This window comes from Micromesistius poutassou (assembly GCF_964030765.1).
Source record: "Micromesistius poutassou genome assembly, contig: SCAFFOLD_1239, whole genome shotgun sequence".
NCBI lineage: Eukaryota > Metazoa > Chordata > Actinopteri > Gadiformes > Gadidae > Micromesistius > Micromesistius poutassou.
This window is the reverse complement of record NW_028180464.1, coordinates 5001-15856: the sequence shown is the minus strand read 5'-3', so window position 1 is coordinate 15856 and position 10856 is coordinate 5001. Positions and strand designations below refer to the sequence as shown.

At 56.2% G+C, this 10856-nt stretch overlaps 1 protein-coding gene across 1 annotated transcript in view; it reads right to left on the bottom strand.

The window, feature by feature from the left end:
- Positions 1-5: 5 nt before the first annotated feature.
- LOC311370770 (stAR-related lipid transfer protein 13-like) overlaps positions 6-10856 on the bottom strand; it is a gene marked incomplete at its 3' end in the record, with an annotated part of 14137 nt that continues 3286 nt past the window's right edge. Inside the window, exons 5-14 of the mRNA XM_084489087.1 lie at positions 9330-10732; positions 8674-8844; positions 8233-8392; positions 7138-7336; positions 5411-5624; positions 3937-4051; positions 3013-3159; positions 2767-2898; positions 1754-1971; positions 6-87 (exon numbers count right to left, since the gene is read on the bottom strand). Of these exons, the coding sequence (XP_084345213.1) occupies positions 6-87; positions 1754-1971; positions 2767-2898; positions 3013-3159; positions 3937-4051; positions 5411-5624; positions 7138-7336; positions 8233-8392; positions 8674-8844; positions 9330-10732 (2841 nt within the window). The remainder of the gene's footprint in view (positions 88-1753; positions 1972-2766; positions 2899-3012; positions 3160-3936; positions 4052-5410; positions 5625-7137; positions 7337-8232; positions 8393-8673; positions 8845-9329; positions 10733-10856) is intronic.

The following is a 10856-nucleotide window of genomic DNA, read 5'->3' as shown; positions in this document are numbered from 1 at the left end:
AGGGCGGCCGTGCACGGGCTGTCCTCGTGCTCCACGGACACGCACACCAGCGCGCACGCGCCCTTACTCAGCTCCGTACGCCACGACCTGGCCAGGGAGGGAGACGGCGAGACACTTTTGAAGTCATTCGGGTCCACCGCTTTAGGACGAGTCGTCCTCTCTCTCTCTCTCTCTCTCTCTCTCCGTATGGTCGCCAGTCCTTTCCTCGCCGTTCTTCTTCTTCGCAAAACCCCAAAGTGGATATCTATCTGTTTAGACAATAGCTCGTAATGCGTCCACGATGACTTTATTTTGGCCCCGAACGAACGACAAACCACAAATCACCCTGGCTTGGATCATTAAAGACAAAGAGGAATCTACAATAATGTTCACTAAATCACGTTACGCCATGGTCTGGTCTGTTTATCAAATGACAGCCATTTAAAATCAACAGTCAACAGTGTTTTTATTTGCTCTAAACATCCGGAGAGGGTACACAATGTCCTAACGTGAGCCACAACAGCATCTGGGCTGCGTTAAACCAAACCGCGGTTCCCAGAGTAGAGACTATCTATGGAACTTGAACAACAGAGTTCCTGCAATGGTGAATCGGCTATGTGTGTTTCCCCAGAAGCCTCCATAGTTGGTGTCTTGGATACACAGGTTAAAGGTGCTTTAGGTAAGACTCAAGAGTTGTACAGAGAGAGAGAGAGCAGAAAAGAGTGGAAGAGATCAGGTTTTTTAACCCAAACAACCCAATGAACACCCCTCCCTCTCTGCTCCCGCCCCCCCCTTGCCTTTCACACACTTGTGATTGACAGATGGATTCCCGGGGCCAACGAGATCTGTCTAAAATATAAATTGCCTCAGAGGCAGACGCACTAAACTGCTATTGGATATTCCCACAGTGCATGTCACTCACTAACAGCTGACGGACGGCCGTGTCATTTCTAACAAACACAACTCAGATAATAGCTTTTGAATCTGACCTGGACCACCTTTAAGTCTATCCCTGAAGCTCACACTGCGAACCCGCCTGTCAATCTGGGGACCAACTCGTCTCTGCTTTGGCAGCGCAGTGGTGGAACGAGCTCCCTGCCGGTGTCAGGACCGCAGAGTCGCTCACCAGCCCCCGCAAAAGACTCAAGACCACCCTGTTGAAGACTCAAGACCACCCTGTTGAAGACCCACCTGCTCAGAGTTCACCTGGACTCAGCATAGCCTCCCTTGCCCCCCTCACCTCCCCCCCCCCCCACACCCCTCGTATGCACTTATTGTATGTTGTGCGTCCTGGCATTTAATGTACGCACTTATTGTATGTTGAATGTCCTGGCACTTAGACACAAACTAGTACTAAGCATTGTGTAGCATCTTATCCTAGCTATCTTTGTTTTTTGTTTGTTGTATACGGGGAACGGGTTAACCTAACGATTGTCAGCGCTTGGCACTTGTTCCTATGAACAGCCTTACTGTACCGACAGCGATATATTCTGGTTTCTCTTTCTTCTGACAAATGAACTTATTATGAGTCGGCTTTTTGGATAAAAGCGTCCGCTAGACGCCCTCAATGTAAATGGGAAGCCTGTTTGGGAGTTGGGCAGTAGGGGGGGGGAGACGGCGGTGGGCAGTAGGGGGGGGAGGAGACAGGGGCGGGCAGTAGGGGGGAGGAGACGGGGGCAGGCAGTAGGGGGGGGAGGAGATGGGGGCGGGCAGTAGGGGGGGGAGGAGACGTGGGTGGGCAGTAGGGGGGGAGGGAGGAGACGGGGGGTGGTACCTTAGTACCACGTAGTCGGTGCCGGGCTGGGGCGGCATGCCGTGGCAGGAGTAGTGGAACACGTCCGTCTGTCTGTCCAGCACCTCCAGCACCTTCTCCTGCCGCAGGTCCCTCTGCCACAGGGGCCTCTCCCTCAGGAGCCGCTGCAGCACCAGGCCGGGCGGGGCCCCCACCTCCAGGCACGCCCGCCAGCGCCGCACCGGGTTACCGTCGCCCACCTGGGCACACACGCGCGCGCACACACAGGCACACACACACACACACGCACACAGGCACACAGACACACACACAGGCACACATGCACGTGTATGCAGATGCGCACACGCAAGCACACACACACACACACACACACACATAAAAGCAGGCACACACAGACAGACACGCACACACGCATATACACGCACACACACAGGCGGGCACACACACAAAAGCGCACACACACACACACACAGGCAGACACACACACAGCGACACAGACTTATAAATACCACTAAATTGAATAACACATTTTCCGTCATGTATTTGTTTTGATTATTATTATTTTTTTTAATTGTAATCCTCATGCTTCGGAAACATGTTCTGAAATAGCTCGAAAATTGGATAGAAGCACTGCTTTAGAGTGATAGAGAGAGAGAGAGAGAGGGGGAGAGAGGGAGAGAGAGAGAGATATAGAGGGGGAGAGAGAGAGAGGGGGAGAGAAGAAGAGAGAGCAAGAGATAGATAGATAGAGAGAGAGAGAGAGAGAGAGAGGGAGAGAGAGAGAGGGAGAGAACAAGAGAGAGAGCAAGCACGAGCGGGAGACAGCGAGAGAGAGAGACAGTGAGAGAGACAGAGAGACGGAGAGAGAGGGAGAGACAGCGAGAGAGAGAGACAGAGAGAGAGAGACAGCGAGAGCGAGACAGCGAGAGAGACGGAGAGAGAGGGGGAGAGACAGCGCGAGAGAGAGAGACAGCGAGAGCGAGACAGAGAGACGGAGAGCGAGCGACGCAGAGCCCATACGAGCGTGGCCCCACCTTCTTGGAGGCCAGGTCGGTGTGGTCGGCGGTGGAGCGCGTCACCCAGCCCTTGCTCTTGTCCCGGGCCTCCGTCAGCAGGGCCTGGATCAGGCCCTCCATGTGGGCGCAGTACGACCCCTCCTCGTCCGCCTCGCCCCCCCCCCCCCCCCCCTCCTCCTCCTCCGTCTCCTCCACCTCCGCCGCCGCCGCCGCCGCCGCCGCCGCCTCCTCCTCCTCCTCCTCCTCCTCCCCCGTCTCCTCCACCTCCGCCTCCACCGCCGCCGCCGCCGCCGCCTCCTCCTCCTCCTCCTCCTCCTCCTGCTGGGCCTTGCACAGCTCCTCCAGGGGCGGGGCCAGGAGCTCCGCCTCCATGTAGGAGTTGCGTGACTGGGTGACCATGTCCTCAGGCACCTGGGGGGGCACAGGGAGGGGGGGGGGGGGGGGGTGTGGGGTGTGGGGGGGGGCGTGTGAGCTGTTGTTGTTGTTGTTGTTGTTGTTGTGTTGCATTAGTTCAGATGTCAAAGTTAAGAGATATTATTGACACCTCAACATTCATCGTTCATAGATATTGTAATATCTTCATGGATGTGTTGGTAGATTTACGTTTATGTTTTCATTTCTCCCTGTTTTTGCTTCACGTATGGCGCGTGAATGTGCCGTCTCATCCTAGGATTTGTTTTTTGATATGTATCTATGAATGTTTTTGTGTTATTGTTGTGAGTTATATGGTGATAAAATAAAACTCCTCTGCAGCCCGCCGACCTGGAAGAGGTTCTGGGACTCTGTGATCATGTGACCCTCTGTGATCATGTGACCCTCTGGGATCATGTGACCCTCTGTGATCATGTGACCCTCTGTGATCATGTGATCCTCTGTGATCGTGTGACCCTCTGTGATCGTGTGACCCTCTGTGATCGTGTGACCCTCTGTGATCATGTGACCCTCTGTGATCATGTGATCCTCTGTGATCATGTGATCCTCTGTGATCGTGTGACCCTCTGTGATCATGTGACCCTCTGTGATCGTGTGACCCTCTGTGATGGCGTGACCTCTGACCTGGAAGAGCTGGTGGCCCTCGGTGATCATGTGATCCTCTCTGATCGTGTGACCCTCTGTGATCATGTGACCCTCTGTGATCGTGTGACCCTCTGTGATCATGTGACCCTCTGTGATGGTGTGACCTCTGACCTGGAAGAGCTGGTGGCCCTCGGTGATCATGTGGGCCAGGCCCTCGGTGGCGGCCAGGTTCTCGCTCAGGTCCTTCTGCTCCGGCCGGCCGTTGGTGTACTTCCTCTGGATGGACCTGCAGCAGGGACCAGCGCACAACTCAGAGCACTGACGCACAACTCAGAGCACTAGACGCACAACTCAGAGCACTAGACGCACAACTCAGAGCACTAGACGCACAACTGAGAGCACTGACGCACCACTCAGAGCACTGACACACAACTCAGAGCACTAGACGCACAACTCAGAGCACTAGACGCACAACTCAGAGCACTAGACGCACAACTCAGAGCACTAGACGCACAACTCAGAGCACTGACACACCACTCAGAGCACTGACACACCACTCAGAGCACTGACACACAACTCAGAGCACTGACGCACAACTCAGAGCACTGACACACCACTCAGAGCACTGACACACAACTCAGAGCACTGACGCACAACTCAGAGCACTGACACACCACTCAGAGCACTGACACACAACTCAGAGCACTGACGCACAACTCAGAGCACTGACACACCACTCAGAGCACTAGACGCACAACTCAGAGCACTGACGCACCACTCAGAGCACTGACACACAACTCAGAGCACTGACGCACAACTCAGAGCACTGACGCACAACGCTGAGCACTGACACACAACTCAGAGCACTGACACACCACTCAGAGCACTGACGCACCACTCAGAGCACTGACACACCACTCAGAGCACTGACGCACCACTCAGAGCACTGACGCACAACATCGTCCTCTACTGAACAACACTCAGCGCACTGACGCACAAACTCATCTTCTCCTGAACCAAAGCGCTGTGCGGGCTTCCTTTAACGAGGTCAACTTTTATGGAGTTATAATTGAGGAATTTGGAAAGAAATGTGTGAGGGTAATTGGGTACGGTGTGTGTGTGTGTGTGTGTGTGTGTGTCTGTGAAAGACTTCAGGACAGTGTGTGTGTGTGTTTGTCTCAGAGAATGTTTGTGTGTGTGTGTGTGTGTGTGTGTGTATGTCTGACTTGAGGAAAGCATATGTAATCGCATGTGTATGTTTTAGAGAATTTGAGTGTGTGTGTGTGTGTGTATTTCTGTGTGTGTTGTTCCATGTGTGTGTGTATTTCTATGGGTGCGTGTGTGTGTGTGTTGTTCCATGTGTGTGCGTGTGTGTGTATTTCTGTGTGTGTTGTTCCATGTGTGTGTGTATTTCTATATGTGTTTGTGTGTGTGTGTGTGTGCGTGTGTTGTTCCATGTGTGTGTGTGTGTGTGTGTGTGTGTGTGCGTGTGTTGTTCCGTGTGTGTGTGTGTGTGTGTGTGTGTTTCTATATGTGTTTGTGTGTGTGTGTGTTGTTCCGTGTGTGCGTGTGTGTGTATTTCTGTGTGTGTTGTGCCATGTGTGTGTGTGTTTCTATATGTGTGTGTGTGTGTGTGTGTGTGTACCTCGGGGACAGCATGTCGCTCTTCAGGATGTTGAGGTGGAAGAGCGAGGGGCCCAGGCACACCGCCAGGTTCATGGGCGTCATCTGGTTCTCCTCCACCAAGGAAGTGACGTCGCGCAGGAAGTGGAGCAGCGTCTGCAGCACCTCCCGGTTCTCGTCCGACATCAGCAGGATGGCCGCCCTCACCGCCTGCAGCCTCAGGTCCTTGGGAACGTCTGGGCGGGAACAAAGGAGAACATCAAAGCATCGCCCCGAACAGATGTTCCTTTAGTGTCTCCTTTAACGCCGCTTTGAAGAGCGCAACGCCGCGGGCTGGACGAACGCAGTCCTTATCGTACAATGGGGTGGTGATACACTTTTTGATGTTACCGTCTTTACACTGAAACACCTCAGTCCTTTGGGCTGTGGAAGTAGCTGTGGCATTCCGAGGGCCGCGCTGGTATGTATGTGGCGTTCCTGTCTTAGCTTACACTGGTATATACGTAGCGTTCCTGTCTTAGCTTACGCTGGTATATATGTGGCGTTCCTGTCTTAGCTTACGCTGGTATATACGTAGCGTTCCCAGGTTGGCTTACACTGGTATATACTAGCGTTCCTAGCCTAGCTTACACTGGTATATACGTAGCGTTCCTAGCTTAGCTTATTATACTAGAGTTCCTAGCTAAGCTTACACTGGTATATACGTAGCGTTCATAGCTTAGCTTGCAGTGGTATCCTGTAGTGTTCCTAGCTTAGCTTCCACTGGTATATACGTAGCGTTCCTAGCTTAGCTCACACTAGCGTTCCTAGCTTAGCTTGCAGTGGTATCCTGTAGCGTTCCTAGCCTAGCTCACACTAGCGTTCCTATCTTAGCTTGCGGTGGTATCCTGTAGTGTTCCTAGCTTAGCTCACACTGGTATATACGTAGCGTTCATAGCTTAGCTCACACTAGCGTTCATAGCTTAGCTTGCAGTGGTATCCTGTAGTGTTCCTAGCTTAGCTTCCACTGGTATATACGTAGCGTTCCTAGCTTAGCTCACACTAGCGTTCCTAGCTTAGCTTGCAGTGGTATCCTGTAGCGTTCCTAGCCTAGCTTACACTAGCGTTCCTAGCTTAGCTTGCAGTGGTATCCTGTAGCGTTCCTAGCTTAGCTCACACTAGCGTTCCTAGCTCAGCTTGCGGTGGCATCCTGTAGCGTTCCTAGCCTAGCTCACACTAGCGTTCCTAGCTTAGCTTGCAGTGGTATCCTGTAGCGTTCCTAGCTTAGCTTACACTGGTATATACGTAGCGTTCCTAGCTTAGCTTACACTAGCGTTCCTAGCTTAGCTTACACTGGTATATACGTAGTGTTCCTAGCTTATCTCACACTAGCGTTCCTAGCTTAGCTTGCGGTGGTATCCTGTAGCGTTCCTAGCTTAGCTCACACTGGTATATACGTAGCGTTCCTAGCTTATCTCACACTAGCGTTCCTAGCTTAGCTTGCGGTGGTATCCTGTAGCGTTCCTAGCCTAGCTCACACTAGTGTTCCTAGCTTAGCTTGCAGTGGTATCCTGTAGCGTTCCTAGCCTAGCTCACACTAGCGTTCCTAGCTCAGCTTGCGGTGGTATCCTGTAGCGTTCCTAGCCTAGCTCACACTAGCGTTCCTAGCTTAGCTTGCGGTGGTATCCTGTAGCGTTCCTAGCCTAGCTCACACTAGCATTCCTAGCTCAGCTTGCGGTGGCATCCTGTAGCGTTCCTAGCCTAGCTTACACTGGTATATGTGGAGGAAGGTCTCGGCCAGCTTGCTGGTGAGCAGCGGTTCCGGAAGGTCCCGGAAGAACTGCTTGACCATGTCGGCCACGTCGTAGGCGGACTGGTCCTCGTAGCTCACAAAGTCCGGCGACGCCTCGCACTGCTGCCTCAGGGCCTGGATACGAGACTTCACGCCCGACTTCCGGAACAGGCCGACCTGGGAGCAAAGTAACACAACGTTTATTTATTGATGATGCGTAGATTCACTCATTCATTCATTTTTTTAGGCCGGACGTTTTGTAAGGTGCGCTCGATAAGGGAGCATCGCGTGTCTCGCGTGTCAATCAAAACACTTCTTCCTTGTCAGGAAGGCAACTGTTGAAACGTAAGTAAGTATCGTAGTCTTTCCATATGGAAAGGCTGGCTCTTTGAGACTAAACATCACGTGGCTAATGCTAGCGTTGCTAATGCTAGCGTTCCTAATGCTAGCATGGCTAATGATAGCCTGGCCAATTCTAGCATGGCTAATGCTAGCGTGGCTAATGCTATCGTGGCTAATACTAGCATAGCTAATGCTAGCATGGCTAATACTAGCATGGCTAATTCTGTCATGGCTAATACTAGTGTCTAACACTAGCGCGGCCCCACCCCCCCCTCCCTCTCCTCACCTGGTCCAGACAGTGCGCCCCCCCCCCTCCTCACCTGGTCCAGACAGTGCGCCCCCCCTCCTCACCTCGCCCTCTCCTCACCTGGTCCAGACAGTGCAGCCCCCCCTCCTCCTCACCTGTCCACACAGTGCGCCCCCCCCTCCCCACCTGGTCCAGACAGTGCGCCCCCCCCCCCTCTCCTCACCTGGTCCACACAGTGCGCCCCCCCCCTCTCCTCCCCTGGTCCAGACAGTACCCCCCCCCCCCCCCCGTCCTCACCTGGTCCACACAGTGTGCCCCCCCCTCTCCTCTCCTCCCCTGGTCCAGACAGTACCCCCCCCCCTCCCTCCTCACCTGGTCCAGACAGTACCCCCCCCCCCCCTCCTCACCTGGTCCAGACAGTGCGTCCCCCCCCCCCCCCCTCTCCTCCCCTGGTCCAGACAGTACCCCCCCCCTCCCTCCTCACCTGGTCCAGACAGTGCTTCCTCAGGTGGCTGAGGGCCTGCTGGAGACAGAGCGGCAGCGGGAAGCCGCAGCGCTGGACGTGGACCACCAGGGGAACGCCGAACACGCTCCGCTCCCTGTAGTCCGGCACCTTCATGCGCTTCATGAACTTGGGCACAGACCTGGTAGCCGAGAGAGAGACAGACAGACAGACAGACAGACAGACAGACAGACAGACAGACAGACGGGTAAGGGGTGAGTTTGGCCGCGGCCCGGTGTAAACAGACTGCATTTGTATAGAAGCCTTTGTCCAAAGCGCTTGACAATATTGCCTGACATTCACGCACACATTCACACACCGATGGCGGCGTCAGCCATGTATTGCGACAGCCAGCTCGTCGGGAGCCGTCAGGGTTTAGGTGCCTCGCTTGTCGTGTGTGTGTGTGCGTGTGCGTGTGCGTACCAGGTCCAGCCGTGCTTGTTGGACATGGAGTATTTCTCCATGATGGCGGTGAGGCGGAGCAGGGAGAACTTCTGCAGCAGACAGAGCTGGCCAGCCGATTGGCTGCTGATCTGCAGCGAGGAGGCCAGCGGGCTGAGAGGGTCCGACATCCTGAAGCTGGGCCACCGCAGTCTGGGGGTCGGACAGGAAGAGGGACGAGGGAGAGAGATGGAGGTCAACACAACGGAGCGATGAAGAGGAGGACTGTCCAGGAACCCGGACACACCTCGTTACACTCTAGGTCACTAGTGCCACTGTTAAGGGTGGTGGCCTTCCCTAACACCACACACCACCTGTGTGTGGTGTTGGGGAAGGAAACAGATCTCTGCAGAAGATAAAGGCAGCAGACTGGAGCCATTCAGGAGCTTTGACTATGAGTCTTGCTCGGACTCAACCATCTTAATCCATGAGTCTACACTGTAACTATGACTCAATCTACTACTTATTACTATACAGTACTCTTACTAATACTATTACTAGAGTAGGTAAAAGTACTCCTATCATACAGTACTCTTTCTATTACTTTTACTAGAGTAGGTAGGAGTCCTCTTCCTATGGTTCGTGCTTCCTATGACTCCGCCATCTTAGTACGACTAGTCCACCGTCCTGCTCCTCACCGGGGTCTGGTGAGGGACGCCCCCACGCCGGAGTCCCTCCTCTCCCTGGCCGTCCCCGTGGAGTCCGAGTCGTTCAGGGAAACCCCGTCCCTCTCCTCCTCCTCGCTGGGCGACGTCCTCCCCTCGCCCTCCCCCTCGCCCTCGCCCTCCCCCTCGCCCTCCCCCTCCGGCAGCACGCTGCGGCTCCAGTGGTCCACGATCTGCTGCAGGCCGCTGACGTGCTGGATGATGTCGTCCAGGTGCGGGAACAGGTTGTCCTCGCGGTCCAGGTCCAGCAGGTCGCCCGTGCTGGCGTACAGGTGCGATCCGGGGACGTTGTCGTAGACGCTGATCCTGCTGCCGCGCGGTGCCGCGGGGCAGCCGGCGGCCTTGGAGAGGGACCGGCCCGACCACGGCTCGCCCCGCCCCGCCCCGGGCTTCTTGGACCCCTTGGCCCGGGTCCGGAGGTCCGGGTCTCGGGCCCCGGCGCCGGCGCCGGCTGCGGCGGCGGGCGCCAGGCTCTCGATGGACAGGGCCTTGGGGAAGGTGCCGGGCTTGTGGTCCTTGGGGATGTGGACCATGAGGTTCTCGTACGAGCGGAACTGGTGGCTCCGTCCGAGGAGGCTGGGCCCGTCGGCCCTCTTGCCCTGGGACGGCAGCTCCATGTCCTCCAGGTACACGCTGCCCCTCTTGCCGGCGGCGCGCGGGGTCTTCGGCCCCGCCTCCTGGAGGTCCGACACGGCGCTGTCGCCGCTGGCGCTCGCCGTCATCGTCGTCCCCGTCATCGTCATCGTCACCCCCCCCGACGGCCCCTGGCGACGGTCGCCGGGCGAGACGGGGCAAGCGCCGTTGCACGACGACCGGAGCGGCGTGGTGGGGTTGCTCCGCGACTGGCCGTGGATGGGGGTGCACTGGAGCACCTGCAGCGCCTGGGGCTCCTCCCCCTGGAGGACGGGCGCGCCGATGACCAGCGCGGGCCGGCGGCCGGGCCCCTTCTGTCGGGACGAGGGCCCCCACGTGCGCATCAGGTCCATGCGCCGCAGGAACTCCTTGGCCTTGCTCCTGCTCCCCTGGCTGTTGCGGCGGCCCTTCGTCGGCAGGGAGTTGTAGTGCGAGAGGTCCCGCGGCGGCGGCGGGTAACAGGACGAGATGGCCGCCATGGAGACGGAGTCGGGCATGGCCGAGGCGGAGTCCTCGCTGTGCACGGAGGACGCCTCCGTGACGCCCTGCTCGCTGAAGTCCGTCAGGACGCTCTCCGAGCTCACGGTGCTGTGGAGGCCCGCCCCCAGGCGGCCGGGGCTGTCGTCATTGGTGCCGTCCAGCAGGAAGTTGATGTCTTGGAGGCGGGACCAGCGGCGGCTGCTCCACTCAAAGGTCCATCTCTTGCTGATGGCCAGCTGGTCGTCTTCGTCGGAGTCATCGGCCTGTGGAGGGAGGGAGGGGGGGAGGAAGGTGTGTGTGTCAGTGTCCGTTCCCCCCGGGCTACATCTGACAGGGTGTCGGCGCTGGAGCCAAACGTCAATACACTGTCGTCAATTTTGAATCATG